The sequence below is a fragment of the Telopea speciosissima genome, chromosome 10 (genome assembly GCF_018873765.1).
Source record: "Telopea speciosissima isolate NSW1024214 ecotype Mountain lineage chromosome 10, Tspe_v1, whole genome shotgun sequence".
In the NCBI taxonomy this organism is placed as follows: Eukaryota; Viridiplantae; Streptophyta; class Magnoliopsida; order Proteales; family Proteaceae; genus Telopea; species Telopea speciosissima.
Genome location: NC_057925.1, coordinates 33844776 through 33867447, shown reverse-complemented (window position 1 = coordinate 33867447; position 22672 = coordinate 33844776). Strand labels below are relative to the sequence as shown.

Genomic DNA, 22672 nt, shown 5'->3' with positions numbered 1-22672 from the left:
TTACACAATTCTATCCATGCCATCATGTGTAGCTATCTTCCAAGTGTTTTACTTTTCTACTAGTTATCATGTGCTTCTCTCTGCTAATGTTGTATTTGAATAGGGAGACAAGATACGAAAACGTGATGACTGGTCAAAGTGGCTTTGTAGAAATACACAATCTTCAAAACCTCGGGCACATGGTGAAGTTGATGAGAAAGCTACTACTGTTTCGTTAAAGAATAGTAAGTTAAATGAAGGTAATAATTATGGCGATAAACATTGTATTTTTGAAGAGACCCTGGAATTTCCACCAAGTGATGAAAACTTGAGGCAACACTCACTTTCAAAGAAAGATACTCCAAAAGAGGAGAGTTTTCTGGAATGTGACACTGAGAAGGTGCTGTCATCTGGTGAAGCACGGGAATTGGTTGGAGAAACTAGGGATTCAAATAGAGTATTTACTTGCGAGTCAACTTCAGAGAACACATTTTCTGAGACTGGCACTAGTCATAGCTGTATGTCAGACAAGGATTTGGCTAATTGCATCTCAGATATCAAGAATGTCAGCACTGATTGTTGTGTTTGCTCTGAATATTTTCAAGGACGTGCAGGCTCTCCCATCTTTGCTGATCATGAACACCAAAGCATGGAGGTGCTATCAGATTTGAGTACACAGAATCTGAGTGGCCTGTCAAATGATTCTGCTAGTGATCCTTCTGGATATGCTGGGGAACAGGGTACTTTCATGCTTGACGAGGAACTGGAATTGGAGCAGGCAGCTATCAGGAAAGATAACCTTTTATCGAGTAGAAGGTAGACTTGTTCTTCACTCTGTGCTTCATGTTCCTTATGTGGCTTTTTATCTTTTTATTGTGCTTAAGGTTGGGTAGATAATGTAAGAGCTATATTTCTTCCCATATCTTCGCTTAGATATTTCTGTAGTCGTATACCAAATTGATCAGGTGAGATTATCTGGAAGGTCATGTAAAAAATTATTTTTACGTCTGTTGTCATTACATATTTTAATGCTTGATATGTCAGTAGCTTTTTAACTCGGGACTCAACTTGTTGACTTGGCCAAGTCGACTCAAGTTGAGTCAATGTTGTGAATTCTGATGTGTAAGATTCAGCCAGTCAACCATGAGACATGGGTGATTCCTGTGACTCAGGCCAAGTCAACTGAGTTGAATACCATGTCAATGAGCCAACCAATGTGAGAATTTCATACAAAAACTTGAAAGCTAGTATGAGTCGAACTTGGGTATTCTATAAGTAAATTAGCTTGCTTACCATTACAGCACTTATTGCTTGCTTTAAATTTGAGAAAATTTAATATGACGCAGTATCAGTCCGATGGTTGGGCAACTCTTGGGACTCTAGGCTGCCACCTATATATCTTCATCTTCAACTATCACCATCCTCATCATCTCCATTATCCATTCCCTGCATCATTCCCTGCATCCACCCTCCATCAACCTCCATCATACCTACCCATTACCCACTCAAACCAGTTATATAAGTGGCAAGAGTCCTATTAGTTGCCCAACCATCAAAGTTCCACCTTGGTCATGATCGAAGGAGTCCCACCTTGATCCCACTTGATTCTCACAAGCAAAAGTTCTCAAAGAGAGCAATTTGTTTTCAATTCGTGGTTGCCTTTTGAGAGCAGCCAGGACTTGCATTATATGTAGGTAGAAATCTTGAGTACAACACAATAGCAATAAAGAGACTCTTCCAATTCCAAAACCCTTTTGGAATTCCCCATACACAAGGAACGAAAACTCGGAACTCGACCAGGTTTCGATCTTGGGAAAAACCGAGTTGACTCGAGATCTCGATCAAGTTGGTGCATTTTTTTTTTAAACTCGAAACTTGGTTTTGGTGGGTTTTAGACCTAGTTTGGGTCTGAAACTTGGTACTTAGCCTATTTTAGGCCATTTAAACACAATGACCCTATCAGATTTTGCAAAAACAAAGTCCAAATAGGAGTGTCACTTAGTGGGAAACTAGGGTAGATACTTACTTATTAGAAACCAGGACGGACACAGGACAAACACTTATTTATGCCTAATATCATTTAAGTAAATGAATAATATTTGTATTATTTCATTTACTTGAGATATTATTCATAAATAAGCAAATACCCCCTATTTGAATCCAATAAAAATAGTTAAAAAATAAATTCCAAAAGGAAAAAAAGTCAACCCCCAGTTCAAGAACAAAAATGGGATTTTCAGCGGCAAGTGCAATTTTCAACTTTCTAATGCTGGGGTTTTTCTCAAATCTAAAAATTCCATAAATCTTAACATGGTAAAACATTGCTAAAAACCAAAAGTGCAGTAAAATATTCATTTGTTTTGATGTCCAAAAAAATATTTTCATTCAGAGCGATTTTGACAGCATTCGCGCACACCAAATTAAGTTTGACCGGGACATAATTCCTTCAATATAAATCAGATTTAAGCCTTGATAAGCCTAAATATGCCTTGATTTTGTCCACTCTTTGGCTTAACTTCAGGCTGCCGACTTGGCCATCACGCCTAGTGATATACACATGATTTCTTTGCCTTTTTGACTTGATCCAAATATAATTAACCATTCTAATTTCAAAGTCAAGTCTATGGTCAGTACCACCATGGAAGAGTCAAGGTTACCACCATTTGTCAGGTTTGGGTATGAATTAAACATTTGGTGCAATTTGTCAGAGTCTAGTTAACCATTGATCGCAATGTAGGTCGTCATTGTGAAGGGATCGATACAACTTAGGATTTTAAGAAATAAGCGGATAAAAGTAAACCCAAGTCTAGTCTTCATAACTGAAATGCTGTTGAAGCTTGATGAAGATTTCGATGGTCGGTTTCTGAATCACTTGAGCTCTCCAAAGCCTCCAATAAGATATTTCTTCAAAATGAATGCTCTTGGAGATAAACAGTTGTAGCTCGAAACTCAGTGATCAATGTTTGCTTGACTTTGCTTCTCATGTACGCGATATGGTAGAGGAGTTGATCGGAAAGACCATTCTTATTAGAGTAATCCTTTGGAAGACATCCGACAAAGCATACATAATAAAGAACAAGATTTTTCAACACTTAAACATGTTAGAGGCACCACCTTAACGTCAAACGACCATTTGACGGTACTGAATGGGGGAAATGTGAGATCTCTGAAAAGGGGGAGGCAAGGAAGTAGATTACATGTTGAAGTGGAGACAACTCGCTCTTGGACATAAGACTTTGCATCGTGTGCAACAATCTGCTCATGGTAACCGTTCATATGGGTTCGATGTACTTTTATCTTCATTCAATGGCCCAACATTCAATGTGGGTCGAAGCATATCATTGCAGGCTGGTGGTCCAGCAGTGTAAGGAAATCCACTGTTCAAAGATGGTGATACTGATATGGATGCCATATCCAGCGGATTTAGCTGATGATTCAAAGGCAGATCGCTCATCCGCAGATGCCTAGATTCTTGCACAAAAGACTTTCCACTCAATTCATTCTTTTTTATTTTTTTTTTCCGGGACGAGTCAAGCTCGCCTCTTCATCCCACAAATATGCATTTTTGGAATACCATGAATCAGACCTGCTTTTGACTTTGTTTTGATACTAGTGAATGCTATTTTTCGGTCATTAAGGCCAGGTAAGTCACTAATCCAAGGCCATCAATGAATTTATGTTCTGGCATAGTTGGGCCTGGACCAATCCATGAATAGCTTGCCTAATGAAGTTCCAACATGATCAGAAACGTAATTAGATCTAATGGTTTGAGGGGAATATCTACTGCAAACACTATCTGCTACCAATTTTTGCGATTATAGTAACCAGAGTGGCTTCTCCTGGGTCTGAGTTATATCACGGGCCTTCACTTTTGTAGATTTTTTGTTCAGATTTGGTTTGTCTTGTTGGCTGGTTCTTTATTTTAGGCAAGCATTTTTTTCCTCTCTCTCTCTCTCTCTCTCTCTCTCACACACACACACACACACACACACACACACACACACACAGCAAATGGGGTCGGCTACATAGATCCTTTCAAAACAAAGTAGGGAAAACTAAGTCCCTCGCGAAGGGAAATGAAAGTAAGAGGAATGAAGAGTAAAAATGAAGAAAGAGATAAGACAAGTGAGAAATGGAAAATGAAAGGAAAGTGAAAGTAAGAGGAAAGAGGATAGCCCAGAAAATCAGGAAAATCTCAGCTACTTGGTAGCGACAACGTGGATCCGTGCCCTTTAATAGGCTCTATCAGAGGTCATACTTGGCATAAGGCCCAGACTATGCATGTCATTCATCACAACCTCTACTATGGTCATTTTAGGCCTGCCCCTAGCGGTTTTAGCTTCCTCAATCGGGATTAGATCACTTCTCCTTACTGGTGCATACCCAGGCCTCCGTTGAACATGGCCGTACCACCTCAGACGACATTCTCAGAGCTTGTCGCTGATCGGGGCAACTTCCACATCAGCTCTAATACATTCGTTCTTCACTTTATCCTTCCTAGTTTTGCCGCACATCCACCTTAACATCCTCACCTCTGCAACACATAACTTTGCTATATGACACTTCTTAACTACCCAACATTCCGCCCCATACATCATAGCTGGTCGGACAACAGTCCTGTAGAATTTTCCTTTAAAATTTAAAGGAATATGTTGGTCACACTGTACTCCGGTCGCACCTCTCTCACTTCATCCATCCCACTTTTAATTTTCTGCGACACCCACACATATTATTGCTATTAAATAAAGTTCAGTTTTATTAGTTTGCAACTTGACATAGAAATGGGATTGAGTAGTTATGCTTTACAAACAAAACATTTTGGAGATTGCACTCTTTCTGACTGTCCTTGTGCATTTCCCAATGGTGTTGCTGCTGAAAGATTTGATGATGATGAAGTCGAGATGGATGTTAATGATCAGGATGTTCAGAGACTTATAATTGTCACCCAGGTAAGACCATCGTCCTTCGGACAGACACATCAGTTGCTTGTGAAGGTCACATGATTCAGGATGAGTTGTTCGTAATTAGGGGTTCACATGGTATTAATTGAGCTATTTTGTGCTGGTTATTATTACTTTTTATCTGATGCCGATTTGTGTTTTATCTGAATGATATCTAGAATATTAGGCTAAGTGGAGATGACAAAATTGGACAAAGAGAATCAAAATCAATTTCAAATGAGCTTGCTTCTGCAATCAATGACGGTCTTTACTTTTATGAGCAGGTTGGTGTTCCCATTGCTGATTGGTTGTTCTTTGGATGATTTTAGGAGTCATGCTTCTTTTATTACCTGTCTCTTTCTAATTTGTTTTTTCAATTATAATGGTTTGAACACTTTACTTTTTCTTTTGTTCATTGGTAGGAGTTGAGAGCTAAACGATCTAACAATCAAAAGAACAATTCTGGGCTAGAGCATAAAGATGGAGATTCCAGAACTACCAGCACTGCACCTGGCTTACAAAACTCAAAGGTCAGTGTGAACACTACTGAAAATAATGGCTTCGAAGAGCCTGGGCCTGCTAATTCCCGAAGGAGACAAAATAAGGGCGTTAATAAGCATCAATCATCCCATAAACAACGCTTATTTCCAAGCAATTTTAGGAACCATGGGAATGCTCGTAACTGTCATAGCCTCATATCAGAAAGTCCACCAAGCAGTTCAGTTGGGTTTTTCTTTGGGTCAACGCCACCAGAAAGCCAAAGGTGAGCTCACCTTATTTTTTAACTTATTCTTAGTGAGTTTGGCGTAGTTGTCCTGCTGAGTTCCTCATCATGATCGAGTTATATATTTCAGTTGTCTTTTGCCCTTCCGATAATTTTTGTAATGTTTAACTTTGCAGCACTCTGTCTTCAAAACTAAGTGGTTCACCTCAAGGGATCCTTTCCAGTAGTATTCCACCAGTGGGTTCTATGCCAAAGCCCTTTCCACCATTTCAGCATCCAAGTCATCACCTTTTGGAAGAAAATGGTTTCAGACAGCAGAAGTAAGGGAATCTGGTCATTTGTGTAAATTGAGAGGTTTGATAACATGTTATTATGGTTTCACATGGTGTTTTCCAATTAGGTACCTGAAATTCTACAGACGTTGCTTAAGTGAAAGGAAAAGATTGGGAATTGGTTGCAGTGAGGTGGGCATATTTTTCATAATTTTGTTCATGAATATCTCTTTTACAATGCTTCAGAGATTTGCAATATTTGGCTTCTTTCCACTTGTATTTTCAAGTTTATGGTTTTGTGTCTTATACTCAAATGATATTGTTGAGGTTTGCTGTCATTGCGGGGATTCCATTTTCTCTCCAATAAGTATCTTTGCCAGCTAAAATGCATACTTTAGATAGCTTCATTCAGATTGATTTTTTTTTACAGTAAAATAATCCCATTTAAATAAAATATATAACTGTGATTACTTTTGCTACTATAAAAATATCTGGTTAATGAAAGTGGTGCATCTTTCTGTTCTTGCAGGAAATGAATACATTGTACCGATTCTGGTCATTTTTCCTCAGAGACATGTTTTCCCCTTCTATGTACAATGAGTTTCAGAAACTTGCCTTGGAAGATGCAGCTGCTAAGTATAATTATGGATTAGAATGCCTTTTCAGGTTTTACAGGTATTTATTCAGAGTCATTCATTTCCAATTTCCAAAAGTACCACGGAGGTTGTTATGGCCATCTATTTCTGTTGATCATTTGTTTGTCAATCTTCTTTTCCCTCCTCAAAAAGGTGAAAGTTAATTGAAAACTAGAGTGGAATGCATGTTTTCTTTCACAGTCCCATACTTGTCTTTCTGTTTCTGTCCCCAGTTATGGTTTAGAGAAGCAATTTAGAGACGACCTGTACAAGGATTTTGAACAGCTCACCCTCGAATTCTACAATAAAGGAAATCTTTATGGCCTTGAAAAATGTTGGTAAGTGATTCTTTTTCTCACTGTTCTTCTGATGATTGGGATGAGGGGGCTATTTTAAATCACTCTGTTCTTGTCTTCCTCATAATTAATTTGATGTGCTGTATTCATGGAAGAAAGTTGGGACTCAACCTCAGACTACTCTTCAATGTGAAAATTCAGTAGAAACTTTTTATGAAACTTCCCATCCCCAAGATTTTAAAGATTGATCCATGTGAGTTTTTTTTTTGGTGATAGAACTTCATTAAGTCAAAAGGACAAGCTGCAAAAAGTTGGATTGCTTCATGTGACTTTCTCTTGCATAGATCACCCATGATTGACCAATCAACTGAAAGGATCGGGGCATGTCCATCCTGGTTTGGATCCAATAGTCAGGCAGTCCAACTACTAATTCTGGTTCCTTGGTCCTTGGTTGATCTGTTCTGGTTTCCTCAATAATTGGAAATGTAATCTAGTGGAGGGTGATTGGTTGCACAGGAAGTGAAAAGCCTAGCCGCGCCCAAAATTTTTGAGTTGCTAGTTAAAACTTTTGAAATCTCCAGCTCCTGCCCCCCACTCTTCTTTTATAATTTCTCTGGCAGTATTTCAATAATGATTTTCACATGGATTGAATAAAATGAAGTGAAAATAAATCACCATTTCTTTTGGTTCTTATGTGTTGCATTCGAACACTATTAAAATCAATTCTCCAAGCCTAATGGCTAGAGTGGCTTAAATGCATTGGCTTGGGTTGATGGGGTGGCGATGTAGGACAGCCTAGTGTTTCAAAATCTAGTGAACTACAATAAAAAGGGGGTGGGAAAAGAGATCAAGATAGGAGAGAGGAGAGAGAAAAGGGAGTTCTCACACACCATACTTTTTTCAAAAAAAATATGTTCCATCCATATCAATCAATCGGTGGTTACATCTGTATTATTGAACCAGAAAAATTAGAATTTTGCCGAGCTTATAATTCCTAAATTCTGTCATGACTCCGATTAATAATAAACTACCTAACAAGAATAAACTACTAAAGACTAAAATTTAACCCCGAAGACTAAGAAGGCACCACACATTAGACTACTAAATTAAAAGAATAAATTCGTTGACCACCCATGGACCTAAAATTTGGGCCTTATAATTGGGCCTATTACAAATAAGACACTAAACAAATCCCATAACCAAATATTATCAAAATGAGACCGATTTTTTGATTGGGGTTGCAGTAGGTAGATTTTGCATTTTTTGTTAGTATGTTTGCTTTGGATGATGGACATTGGGATGATTAGATCTTCGTCTTCTGGTGGAGACCAAGATTGGGCAGCACTCTTGCAGATTCTGTACCCGGACACTATAATTACAAGTTGGTACATGCAGTTTATTTCAAAACTTAAAAGGAATTGTCTGTATCTGTTTTTCAATATGTATAGTGCGACATCTATGGAGGTAAGGACCAGAAGAGTAACTAAGTTACAAATAGACTTCTGGGCTAACTTAAAGAAAAATAAATCAAATAAAAGGAAAGAAATGAAATTAAGTTTGTAATACTGATTACTAAATATTACTATGCTGTAGTCCTGGAATCCCTATTTTTAGGGGGCTTTGCTATGTCAGATTCCTCATGCATGTGTCAGATTCTGACACCCATTCCCATGCCCATGTAACAGACCTTGCAAATTGGGTTTTATCACCAGAGTAATAATAATCAAATTCTATGGAAAGAAGGCTTGTACAGACCTTTGCTCCATGCCCTTTGCCCCCAATTCTATACGATTTTGTCCGTAAATCCAAGTGTGGTAGTGCCCTAGTTGGGGGCGAGATTCAGATTGTATGTTTGCCAGATTCAGATCCATGCCCTGTTTGCCGATTGAAGAAAGCCTTAAATGTAAATCCAAGTGTGGTAGTGCCCTAGTTGGGGGCGAGATTCAGATTGTATGTTTGCCAGATTCAGATCCATGCCCTGTTTGCCGATTGAAGAAAGCCTTAAATGGTCTCAAACAAGTGAGGAAAAAAAAGCCCTTCTGTTAATACTATTTTGAATTATTAGGTAAAGGTTGAGGATGGATGGCAAAAACAGATATTGCTTTCCTGTACAACTCTGTTAAGAATGATAAAAAATTGAACAATGCCCAACAAAGACATCAGATCTTTATACCTCTGAAATCAGATAGCATGGACTATGGAGGTCCAAAAATAGCAGCTTGTCACCTGATCAATCTTACTGTGGTTCTTTCCTGTAGAAAACTTGATTTTGAACCATATATACGTTGAAGTTGGTAAAAGTGTTCGAGCAAATGAAGAAAATGTTACATCAAAAATCATAATTGAGATGAGGTTTACATTAAGATGTACAAATACAGATCCTAATCCTATGAACTTCTGAAGCTTTGGCCTTGTTCACTTTGTCTCATTGATGCACAAGCTCCTTCCAAGTCATTGGCATTCATGAAATCTGGAATAACTGTGGCTTGATGAAGCTTGTATGTTGTGATCAGCTTCTCTATTGCTTTTCAGTAGCTTGCTTGATAATCCAGTTCATTACACACTTGATACTTGTATCTTCCTTTGAAGTCCATGAGCTTGTCTGGGAATGTATATACTTTTTCACACTTGCTTGATAGTCCAGTTCTTTACACGCTTGATACTTGTATCTTCCATTGAAGTCCATGAGCTTGTCTGGGAATGTATATACTTTTTCACACACACTTTTGTTTAGTTGTTAGACTAACACTTGGTGTCCATGTTTGATGTCACCAAAACCAAGTTGGAGTGTTTGAGCAGATTACAATCTCCCAACACACTGTCTACCTTAGAAAATATTCACACTTTCTTATTCTCTTGTTATATGTTGATGATCTGCTTATCGTTGGTGAAGAAGCAAGTCTAGGTATGGCAGTAAATGATTATATCAAATCTGTAAAGCAGATTGAAAAGGATTTCTGAAAGCTGAAAGCTATTGGCTTTACTTTATCTTTTCTAACAGTCTTGTACACTTCTATATATTTGCTGAGACTAAGTTTCACATTCTTTTTTAATTTTCACAAGAGTGCACAATTTAGTCTGCAATTTTGGACACCTTGCTGGAGTGGAACTTTGTTTCTCTTGTCCAATCTGCGTCAAGAAATTCAACCAATGAAATATTGTGCTGTATTTGCTCGAGGTAAGTGCCTCAATGTAACTATGCTGTAAGTTCAAAAGCTGTGGGATGTAACCAAATTATATGACATAAAGGGCGTACCCAGTGCATAAGGCTCCTGCCACTGCGGGGTTTGGGGAGGGTCATAATGTACGTTGCCTTGCCCCTGCTTTCGCAGAGAGGCTGTTTCCAGACTCGAACCCATGACCTCTTGGTTACAATGGAGCAACCTTAAGCGTTGCACCAAGGCCCGTCCTTAACCAAAATTATATGACATCTAGTATTTAATTGAAACACAAACGTATCACAGCTCATCTCATATGATTTTGTCTTTATTATTTAATTCTTTTTGTGTAGAGAAAGATGTGCTTGCAAATGTGCTTGATTTAATTGCTGTACCTGGACCTATAGAGTTGTATATTCATATTCTGCAATTCACCAATAGGGTGAATAAGTATGCTGTAACTTTGACAACCATTACATATGCTTGATGAAACTGCTTACTTTATAGAGGCAACTACTAAGAACTCTCTTCTTGTCACTTCTATCACTCTGTTTTGATTGTCGCACTCATAGAGCTGATTCTGTAATTACTATCGTATAATTTTTAAGTATTGATGTAGCTTAATTTTCAAAGTTGGGATGACATGGGATTGTGCATTCTGCATCTTCCCATGACCTTTGATTTGTTTCTTTTAAAGAACTTTCGGTTCAATTCGGTATCGGTACGGTAAGAGACAATTACGATTGTTTTACTAGTCATTGCCCTTGGGACATTGTACAATACTGTTGGTTTTACGATTGCTAATGAGATGTTAATGGCAGGTGCTACTTCTACCTTCATTCCTGACATCTAATTATTTCTGGTATTGCAGGGCCTTCCACCACTATCGTGAAGTACGGGACCAAAAAACACCTTTAAAGAAGCATCCAGAATTGGATAGGTTGCTGAGGGAAGGATATCGTAGCATAGATGACTTTCGTGCAAAGGAGAGAGCAGTAAGAGAAGCTAGTAACAGTAATAGTAGCAGTCCTGCTGATAGAGACAAGGAGTCCCCATTTATTGGGCAACGTAAATACAGGTCCAAATTGGCAAGAGAACTGGAGTTGGCTGCACATTGAGCAATATCTGTATAAGAGTTGAGGATTGAGATGGTTCCACCTCTTTGGTGAGTGAACCGCGAGTTAATTTTTGTTAGTTTTTTTTGGCCGTTGACGCATTTTTGTGCAAATTTTGAAGCCCTCTGCGAGCTTAGTGAGATGGTGGATCAGATTATTCTCCTGCTGTACATAATGAAAAATAAAAAAAGAAAAAGAAAAAGAGACAATAATGGCTGTATTTGGGATTTTTCGATGAATGACCGAATTTGGCCGGGTAAGCTCTACCATGGTATAATAGATTTATTTTTGTCATCTTACAATTTTAACCTTTTTTGTGTGTGTGTGTGTGTGTGTTTGGGGTGGAGGGGGGGGGGGGCGGGTTGTTAAGTAAAACATTACCTTTGAGAGATGATGTCCAAGAATCCATTTCAGATTCTCTGAGGAAGTCAAGCCCTGAATTAACCTGTTACGATGATTCAAAAGAATCAAAACAGCATGAGGATTAAGCATTGACCTAGCAGAGCAAGCTTCATTGAAAGCATGCCAAATAGCCAAAACATCAAAAGAATGTTGATGCCATGGTTCTAGTAACTTTAGAAGTAGCAGGAAGATCAGATCAAGATTTTGACCCATTCAGGCAGGCTGCTTACCTGGAGAAGATTTACCTGAAGATTCAATTCATTGGCTGCATAAGATTGTTTTGTAAAGTCCCATAGAAGATGACAATGCTTAGCCAATTCATTGTGATTTTCAGACTCGGTAAGTCTGATTCAGATGCTCCTTATTGGACAATGTATCTCCGAAAATTTTTATATTCTAGGTGCCAGCTTGAGAATTCACCAAGCATCCTTGGGCAAAGGGTTCTGTTTACGCAGAGAGTTAGAATTCACTCCTTGCAGGTCCTTAGCAACATAACAGGCAGGCTTAACAGAGAAATATGTTTCCTACTAGGATGCCAAACCCCTATCAGGAAGACTAAGAGAGCTTAATGAGATGCTGCTACTGAATTATGAGCAACTCAAGCATGAAAAATCTGGTCGGTAAGCTCCAGATTCCATAATCAAGACGCAGGGAGAAATAAGTCAGATACATTGTTGAGATTATAGGGAGGAGCAAGATAAGAGACATAGGGAGGAGCAAGATATAGAGATAACCTAGGTCAGTTCAGTATTACCATCTCTGAAGAATTGCTGCACCGCCCTTAAGAGCTTTTATTTGCAATTTTAGCCCGAGGAGAAGATGAATTTTGGAGGTTTTTGAGAGTTCAGGGACACATTGAACCCTGGTTGAGGAATCCACGCCTACTTTGCCATTAAATAAGGCATGATTGAACCGATGGATATCTTTGGAATCTAATCCTTCATTTTCTTTTTTGGGCTTTTTGATAAGAGCCCCCCAAAACCCAATCGAACTTCCTCTCATCTGATATTTTTTTTAAGACTGTTTTATGCACGACCATGTACTGGTGGGGGGGTGGGTAGAAGTGTAATTACACATCATCCTTTCTCTTACATCAAACGGTTCAAGGCACGAATGTGTATGCACACGGCCATGCATAAAACCTTTTGCCTTTTTCTATTCCAAAATAACTTGCGTATGTTGTTAAAATCTGAATCATTGTGTTGGGAGGAGACTTGCACACCAAGAACTAAGAACTAAGCAAGAGAGGGTTATTAGACTCCGAGGGGGACTCTCTGATGCTTAAGTCAGAAATCTGAGCAACAATATTATGATCTGGGAAATTGAAAGAGCACGAGCTTAAAGAGTAAATTTGTGTGTTTGACCTTGTTCCCTACTTTTCTATTTATAGGATGGGCGGTGGAGAAGTCTGATTCCCAGTAGGAGAAGAAAAAGGAAAGTTGTCCTAATGGAGAGTCCCTAAATTACGGCGGCCATGCAGTGGAAGAAAGTTCGAGTCCTCAAGGCTCACAATAGCTTTAACTTAATCTTCCACTTTCACTTGGTCTTCTGTCACGTGTCGATCATCCATTGGTGATCTGCTTTTTATGCATATTAGATATCCCATACTCTCTGGATCCAAATGGGTTCGAAGAAGTAAAAAGTTGTATACACCCGTCTCATTCTCTCTCTTCTAGCTAGGGTAGCTCAGTCATTAGAGATTTCACCTTGGTCAGCGGTTGTGTCACCTCGGCTGGTGTAGCTCGGCTGCTGGTTTTGTCACCTCGGCTGGTGCTGCTCAGCCACTGGCGTTCTCCTTGGTTGATGCTGCTCGTACGATTGTTGACAAAGGCAAGAAGTGCCACTACATCAGCTACAGTTCTCTAAGGAGAGGGAGAGATGTAAGATTCACATGCGTGATATCAAATTGATCCCTAACTGAACACATATAAAATGACAATCAGAATCTAAAATCCAATATGAAGTTTTCGTACCTGATGAAGTAGTGAGAAGGATATTTCCATCACTCTAAAACCCTTCTACAAGAGTAGCATCTGATGGTTTATCTCCATATATTATTTTGTGATCTTTCGACTTAGAGTGACCCTTGTACTTGTCGAATGCCTCAAGTCTCTCATTTGTCATTCCAAAAAAAAAAGTCTCTCATCTGATTTGCCTCTTCCCTGACCATCACCTATAGCTAAGGCACTATTCTCTCTGACGTTCCCTCACCACTATTTTTTTGTCGTGTCTCATTCATCAACAAAGTACAAATATTGTCATAAAGTTGAGAGTATCATTACCAAATTGTATTGTAGTCACAATGTGATCAAATAAAAAAGATAGTGAAGCCAACAAGAGAAGAGCCTTGTTTTCTTCTTCGATCTTAACATCTAGAAACAACAATTCTATTAATATCCTATTGAACTCATCCAAGTGTGCCTCAAATTTCACTTCCTCTGACAACCGAAGGCTGTACAAATGTTTTTTTTAAACAGTTGATTTGTCAAGGACCAGAATTTGTACTTGCTCTCCATCTTTTCCAGATTTCCTTTGGATCCGCCAACCCAATAATCCCGTGAAGAGTGTTATTTGCAAGATACAATAGAATTGTATTGTTTTTCAGATCCCTTAGCTCTTGCCACTCATCTTCTCCGACTTTTCCAATTTCTTCCCAAAAGTGTCTTGACTGCCCCCTCTTGCGTAAGAATATTTTCACCCATTATTGCTACAAAATAAAGTCATTATGGCCATTGAAGATCTTTATGAGAAGCTTGAACCCTTCACCACCATTTGATTTACCCAATCTGTGCCATTTATGCTTGCCATCAATCTCAAAGTACCTGATTACCATTAATCTTGCATGAATATGCGCGATCTATACCAATGAGCAAAATCTGCCTGAACCATCCCTTCCACTAAGTCTGGAACACAAAAAAACATTAAGAACACAAAAACCTCCATATCACATTCTCTGTACGAAATCAAACTTTTACGTATAGAACCCAAAACCGTATGGAACTGGCTTGAATACTTTTTTTGTTTCTTCAATTTGAGATTGCATGTGACATCTGGGCACACTCCACACCAACTTTTTTTGCGTACGTACTTATATGACCCACTTTCTTCTTTAATCTCGTACAAACTCTTCTTCTTCCCTCTCAATTTTTTCTTGCTCCCATCAGCTCACGTGGAAGCTTTGCTCCCTCTTCACGTTAAGGCTCTTCTTTCGCTTTCTTTGCACACCACACTTTTCTCAGATCTCCGTGCACACCCTGCAACAATGAAAGCTCATTCCACCCCCTGACCAAACACATTGCCCGGGTGGGGTCCACCCCCCTTTTATGAGAGACACTAGGGAACCATACCGGGCAGGGGAACCACAGGTGATAAAACTTCGGGGGGGGGGTGTGAGGAGTGCATTTACTAAACAAACTTAAATTAAATGATTTGTATATTAAATTTTTTTGGGTCATTTACACATACCACCCCTGAGGTTTGACGAAAGGATATTTTCACCCCCCAGTTTTGGAAAATTCTGCGTACCCCCCTGAGGATTGCAAACGGTAACAAATAAGCCCATTTCGTCAGTTCATGACTAACACTGTTAAAAAGTAGACTTGAACTGACGGAATTGCCCTTGCCATTGGGGTTTCAAAAATGACTAAAGCGTTGAGGGATTTTAGGGTTTTAAATTGGGGAAAATCCCAAATCAAACCCCTTTGGCAGAGCTGCAACTCGTCTTCCTCCCAATGACCTAGAACCTCCATGGCCACCTGCGTTGTTCCCTTAATTGATCCACACCGGAAGAGAAAAGGGGAAAAAAAAGGGAAGGGCCACCATTGTTGGACCTTATTCTTCAACCTGCAACTGCTCCAACCTCTATTTGAGGACCTCCAACTTCTCCAACCTCTGTTCAAGGACCACCATCGTTGGATCTGCAACTTCTCCAACTTCGGTTCGACCTGCAACTCCAAGCTCTGTAAGTAATGCTTTGATTTTCTTCATCCAAGAGCAATCGTATCTGAGTTTTGCATTGTAATATGAGTTTTGAAGCCCTAAAAACAAAATCAACCTAGACTGTAGTCCTAATCCGAAACCCGTGAGGAGATTTCCAGGTGCTAAGTCACCCAGAGCTTGGAAACTTCTCCATATCTTCTGAGTCTCAGAGACTGCGCCGATGCTTATTCCGGTGAGGCTTCCCCTGAATTTCCCAGTCTCTGGTTGCAGAGAAAGAAACAGCTTCAGTTGGGTTTCACTGAAATTACAGTAATTGAACCTGTGGAAGCAGGGAAAGGAAAAAGTTTTTAAAGACTAGTCAGTTTCAAATTCATTTCTTCTCTGATGATAAATGTTTACTTTCTCTTTGAAGTTGACAAATCAATTGATGGCTGAATATAGTTAATTTTAGCTCTCTGATGTGTATTTGACAGGTTAAGCTATTAAGATAAATCACTCAACTAGATTCTAATTAAATGAGGCAATGGTGCAATACATGAACAGAAAGTAAAAACATGAAACACAGTTTCTACAAACTCTCTTAAACAATGTTTACTACACATATTGAAGCATGGAACCAAAATGTAAGTGAGTCTAAAAACACTTAAGCTGACATGTTCATAACCCAAGAACTCTAGTTGATGCACTTGGCCTTGAGAACATATAGCTTAGATGAATAGTGTATCCATTATTGCAATGTTGATTTTCTCCACTTGGATTAATGTTATGTTGTTTAGTACTTGATTCTCAGTTTCAGTACACCTTTTAGCCTGTGATCAGTAATAAAGACTTCCCAAAAAAAGCAAAGATTTCAAACTGAATTCCCAAAACCCATTTTATAATTAATCATGAATGCATTTTGATATTCTTCTTCTTGTCGACAGGAAAGTTTCACCTTGACTTTGTACTTCAAGTGCTGCTTCAGATGTAGTTTTATTTCTTGACATGTTTGATGATAATCCCACATTTATATATTTGGCTGATGCAGTAATATGTTGTGTCTATGTATTTTGTACAATGTTGTTGATTACAGGCTAGGATTTGAATAATGGAGAAAACTATATGCAAGTTGGTCTATCATTATGTGAAGTCTGAATCCAAAATTGTAGATGTGGACAGATTTGGGTATTTGGACATGATTGGTGACATATATAACTTATTGTTGAGTTATATACCCAAGGGAAGGTCTGTGAGTTATAGTTTGAAATACATAACACCTGATACGGGTGAAAATATAAACTTGGATAGAGATGAAGATGTGTTGAAGATGTCTCATGCCTTGAAGGATCAACCTGAACTGAACATATATGTTTATGATGTGCAAGTGGGTGATCTAGTGTTATGTACTTATGTGAATGGACACACACTTGAAGTGATTGGTGGTGATATTGCCATTGATAGACCAGGAAGTGGAGAGGCACTACTTTCACCTGCAGAGCTATTTGGTGGTGCTTTAACAAGAGAAATTGAGACTATTCCAACAGAAATTGAGACTTTTCCAAGAGAAATTGAAGAAACTAGTTGGAGATCAAAAGCAACTGTAAGGAGGGATGGTGGTACTTTAGGTTTACCCAAGTTAATGAGTGGTGCCATTGGTAGGGCATCCACTGGTACTGCACGCATTGGTACTACACACATTGGCAGTACACCCACTGCAAGAAGGAATATTGGTATTAGTAGTACCTCACAAATGAATCCTGTTGTGAGGAATGACTATAGTAACACTTGTATTCTCGAGCCAAGAGATGGAAATCCTACTAGTGTGACTGTTTACAACAAGAGTATTGCTAATATGAGTGAGTGTGGTATGACATTGCAAGAGGTTGGGATGTCTACTAGATATGTAAGTAGGGGTCGTGGGTTTCTCAGGGCATCTACCACAAGTGGTACCAGTATTGCATTTGAACCTGTTGCTTCACCTAGCAAGCTGCCTGACAAGGAAGTGGAAGAAAATCAGATCATCAGTGATACATCTGATGATGAATGGGAAGCTGGAGAGTCAGATGAAATAAGTGAGAGTCAAAGCAGTAGTGAAGATGATGTTAGTGAAGAAGAGTTGGAGAAAGAGGATAACAGTAATGATGACATATCTGAATGTCAATCAGAAGAAGGGGATAATGTGGGTGATGGAGAAGGGGATGTGGACCAAAATGTCACATTTAGAGTTGGTCAAGAATTCAAGAATGTGCATAATTTCAGGGAGGTCCTAGAGGATTATGAAGTTCAAGAGGGCTTCAAAGCTTTGAGGCAGAAGAATGAGAAATCAAGAGTAACTGCAGTATGTGCGGGGGATGGGTGTTCATGGAGGATCCATGCTTCAGTAATGCCTAGGGATCGTATCACATTTGTGGTCAAAACACTTGTGGACAGGCATACTTGTAGGAGAGAAGTTAACAACTTGAATGTAATTTCAAAATGGATAGCAAAGAAACTTGCTTCCAATCTTAGGGCAGACCCTGGAATGAGCAACAAGGTAATGGAAAATATGTTGAAAGAAAAGTACAATGTGGATACAACTAATATGCGACTGTATAGGGCAAGATGGAGAGCCAGGGAAGAAATTGATGAGAGCCATGCAAAGTCATTTAATAAGTTGGAATCATATGGGGACATGATAAAGGCAAAAAACCCTAGCAATTCATATGTTATCGAATACCGAATGGAAATAAATATGGAGAGGAGGATGCATATGTATATATGCTTTGATGCATGATGAGATTTTGAAGGATGTAGGCATTCATGGCCTTGATATTTCTTAGTTGATGGAAACAATGGGATGATTTTCTAGTTGCATATGGAGTTGTAGAATCAAGGAAAGGACAGTTGACTATTCTTCCTCCCCCATTTACATGAGTCCATTGAGAGATGCATAGAAAAGGTTTACAATGGAAGACCAACCCCTCATGATATACTCACATTTATGACTGACAAACAAAAGGTATAATCTTTTCCTTAAGATTAAGTTCAAATTTAGAATTTTTTTCTTAAGATCCCTCACTTAAACAAGTCCCTTATTAATATTATGTAAATCAATATGTTTTGTATAGAGTCTTATTGAATCAATTTCAACCATTTTTCCTGAAGCAAACCATCGATATTGCAGCAGACATCTATACAATAATTTCAAGAAAGTGTTTGGAGGTGGGCCTGCATTACGAGGTTATTTCTGGAGGGCCAGCAAAGCATACAATGTTTCTGAATTTCCAAAGGCATGGATGGTATGAAAGCAGAAAGGAAGAGGCATATAAATGGTTGATGAAGACTCCAGTTAGTATGTGGAGTCGACATGCATTTGATCACAGAGCCAAGAGTGATCAAATAACCAACAATATGACTGAGTCATTCAACCAATGGATTGGACCATGCAGGGATAAGCCAGTCCTTACCTTAATCGATTTAATCAGATCTAAGTTGATGGGTAGGTTACAGAAAAGGTTTTCAAAGGGTTGTAACTTTGAAGAGCCTATCACTCCAAGAATGATGAAAAAACTTGATGATTTGCAGAGAGGTGTCAGGTATTGTAGACCAACATTTGCTAGAGGAGATAAGTATGAGGTACAGGATAACAGTGTTAGGTATGTGGTGGGTATAGCAAATAACTTTTGTGAGTGTGGGATCTACATAGCAATTGGATTGCCATGTAAACATGTGGGAGTATGCATTCAATTTAATAGGGTACCTCTTCAGCAATTCTGTGATTTATACTACTCAAAAGAGAGGTATATACTAGCTCATGAGGGAATGATTGATCCATTGTCTGATCTAAGCACTTTAGAAGACAGATCCCTACTTCTACCACCAATGAAGAGGTCAATTGGCAGACCAAATAAGTCAAGGAGGAGAGAACAAGATGAGACATCTAAAGAAGACATTAGGAAGAGGTTTAGCACTGTAAGATGTAGCAAATGTAAATCATTTGATCACAATAGGAGGACATGCAAAGGAGGTCCAGTTGCTGAGAAGAGGAAATCTTCTTTTAAGAATAAGGTACCTTAACTGATTTTATCATTCTACAATTAAACTTTTATGCATTAATATTTAGCATTATAATTCTTTGTTTTGTTGATGCCAGGGGTCCTCTCAGCAGAGGTCCTCTCAACAGAGGACACCTAAGAAGGGAACCAGATCTTCTCAGCCCAGCTCCCCTCAGCAGAGCTCCCCTCAGGTGGTAACCAGATCCTCTCAGCAGAGATCACTTCAAATGGTAACCAGATCTTCTCAGCCCAGGTCCCCTCAGCAGACCTCCCCTCAAGTGGTAACCAGATCCTCTCAGCAGAGATCACCTCAGATGGTAATCAGATCTTCTCAGACCAGGACCCCTCAGGTGGTAACCAGGTCCTCTCAGCAGAGGTCTCCTCAAGTGGTAACAGATCCCTCCAGCAAAGGTCCCCTCAGGTGGTAACCAGGTCCTCTCAACAGAGGTCCCCTCAGCAGAATGTTGGTGTCAAGGTAGCACTATTAACTGAATTATCATTTTCATGTTAGAGTTTTGTGTATAAAACTTGAAATTTTACATATATGTTTGGTTGATGCAACTGTAGAGCAAAGCAAGGAGTGATACACCTGATGATATATCATCCTCTCAAAAAATAGCCAGATCCTCACAACAGTCATGTACAATTGCACAAGATGTGATTCAGAAAAGATGGCAGCCAAGGCTATGAAAGAGAAGGTAAGGAAAGCCAGTAGAGCTACCCAATGAAATGGTGAGTGGAGTTGCTGTCTAGGACCAGCCATGCACAAGATGTGATTTACTTTGATGACTTATTAGCTAGTTTAAAATTTTAAATAAATGCCTGAGTTCCTGCATTGGTAAACTGATATGTGTTTTTGCCATGTACAGTTCAGTTGTTGCCTAGGAGCAGTCCATGGAGCTGATGAGTTACTGTGTTGGAGGTGCAGTGTTTTGGAGCTGAAGTGTTTTGGAGCTGATGTGTTTTGGAGTTGAAGGTTGGAGGAGCTGAAGTGGAGTTGAAGTGTTTTGGAGCTGCAGGTTGGTGGAGCTAAAGTGGAGTTGCTATCTAGGGGAGTTGCTGTCTAGGACCATTCTATAAGCTAAGGCTATGGGTTGATTTATGATTCAACAAGTTCTATTTTGATGGACCTATTTGGTTGAAAAACATTTTGTAACTTAATGGTTTGACTTGGATTTGGATCAACATTTTGTATTATGTTTGCAAATGCTATTTTTAATATGATGGATGGACCAATGTGCTTGGAAAACAATTAGCAATGTAATGGTTTGAGAATGGTCTGATTTTTATCCTAAAATTTGGTCATTGAGCAATGCAGATCACTACTTTGCTAAATCTCTTCATGTTGATGATGCTGTCTCCTAGCTCCCTCAGTGTGTAAACCATAATGCTAATAGCAATGGGTTAACCAATAACCATCATCATCTAACCATAATGCTAATACCAATGAGTTAAATCACAAAATGTTTAGGAGCATTGGAGTAGGGGGTGAGTTATTCTATATGTGAATAACACTGGTAGAATTCCTCTGTGCTACTGTTGCTGCCCCTGCTCATGTGGGCTGATGGCTTCTAAAGACATGAAAAGGTAATCTATCTACATGGGTAATCCAATGACACTAGTTCTCCATGTATCTCACATAGTACCTTGAGATGCTTTCTCATACCTTTTGAAGGTTAGCAATACTTAAGCAGTGACCCACTGACCCACATGAGCCATCATAGCAAAGGTCATGGAGTAGGGAGTCTGTTGAGATACTCTCTAATCATAAAATTCCAACACTTAAGTAGTGACCCACAATATAGTTTTCACATTCAAAATACCATAAAATTCCAAATACAATACACTAAAATTCCAAATGCATTCATTGAAAGCAAATTGTTCATTCAAATTACCAAACAAAACCATGTTTACTGAACATCCCCTTCCCATACATTAGGTGAAACTTCCCTTTCCATACATTAAGTGCCCTACCCCATACACTCCATCATATTTTCAGAACAATTACAACAAAGTTCAAGACAAACAAAGCAACCATTATTTGCTAAAACATCTTCATTGCAGCATTTGACTTTTCCAGCTCAATCACTCTATTCTTAAACCTACAAAATTCTTCCTTCTTCTACACTAATTACACTCATAGTATTTGTTGGACCTGGATGTGGAGCTGGAACATTGGTGAGGCTAAATTGACCTGGGTCACTCATGGTATAACACCATTGGAAGAAGTTGCAGCCACCATTACTTTTGTCTGCACAGTTATAATATAGCCTATTTGGGTTGTCTGTTGAGTTCAAGATTCTCATAGCAATTCTTTTCTTACAAAAACATAGCTTGTTCTCAAACTTAAGGTACCCTAAATAGCTCTCATTGACACTAGCAGAAGACATTTTACCTATAAACATAACATTAAAGCTAAACATTAATAATAGTCCCATCAAGGAATCAAATGATCTATTCCAATTCTAAGCAAAATATGAAACTTTTAGGGAGGCTTGAATCACAACAGATCATACATGGCTACCACTAAACCCACCCTAGCTATCTTTTCTTCATTTACAAACATATATCTCAATCCAATAAACATAATTGTTCTTCAACATGGGGGCAGCAAGGGGTTGGGGCAAGCAATGGGTGGGGGCAGCAAGGGGTTGGGGCAGAAATGGGTGGGGGCAGTGTGGTAGCACAGGGGTGGAGGTAGCAATGGGTGGGTCAGTACTGTGTGGTGTGTGCTCAGGTGTAGGGGCAGCAAGAGGTTGGGGCAAGCAATGGGTGGGGGCAGTGTGGTAGTACAGAGGCAGCAATGGGTGGGTCAGTACTGTGTGGTGTGTGCTCAGGTGTAGGGGCAGCAAGGGGTTGGGGCAAGCAATGAGTGGGGGCAGCAAGGGGTTGGGGGCAAGCAATGGGTGGGGGCAGTAAGGGGTTACCTACTGGGTTTTAATCTTTTGTGCTGAAAACTCTAGCTCTTAATGTGTTCTACATGGCTTATATTGTGCATTTTTGGATTTGCAAATAGAAAAATGGGTACAATGTTTTCGGTGCTTTGTGTTTGCTGAGTTCATGTTGGTGGAGTTTCTGAGATATGGTGTTGCAGAAGAGATTACATTGTCCATACGTGAACCTATGAGGCAATGGGTGGGTCAGTACTGTGTGGTGTGTGCTGATGAGCACATTTATGTGTGAAATCTTAGGGCATAAA

General features: G+C 39.2%; 1 protein-coding gene across 2 annotated transcripts in view; it reads left to right on the top strand.

Moving 5' to 3' along the window:
* The window catches only part of LOC122642531 (la-related protein 1A-like), a 34999-nt gene that overhangs the window by 6854 nt on the left and 5473 nt on the right, over positions 1-22672 (top strand). Inside the window, exons 6-14 of one of the 2 annotated variants that reach the window (XR_006330058.1) lie at positions 104-795; positions 4859-4928; positions 5099-5203; positions 5342-5682; positions 5820-5963; positions 6044-6107; positions 6445-6590; positions 6784-6888; positions 10876-11184. Coding sequence is in view for 1 of the 2 variants with exons in the window: in XM_043836034.1 (XP_043691969.1) it covers positions 104-795; positions 4859-4928; positions 5099-5203; positions 5342-5682; positions 5820-5963; positions 6044-6107; positions 6445-6590; positions 6784-6888; positions 10876-11122 (1914 nt within the window). In the remaining variant the exon portion in view is untranslated. Of the gene's footprint in view, positions 1-103; positions 796-4858; positions 4929-5098; positions 5204-5341; positions 5683-5819; positions 5964-6043; positions 6108-6444; positions 6591-6783; positions 6889-10875; positions 11332-22672 lie in introns of those variants that run through there. The other variant, XM_043836034.1, reaches the window with a different exon arrangement.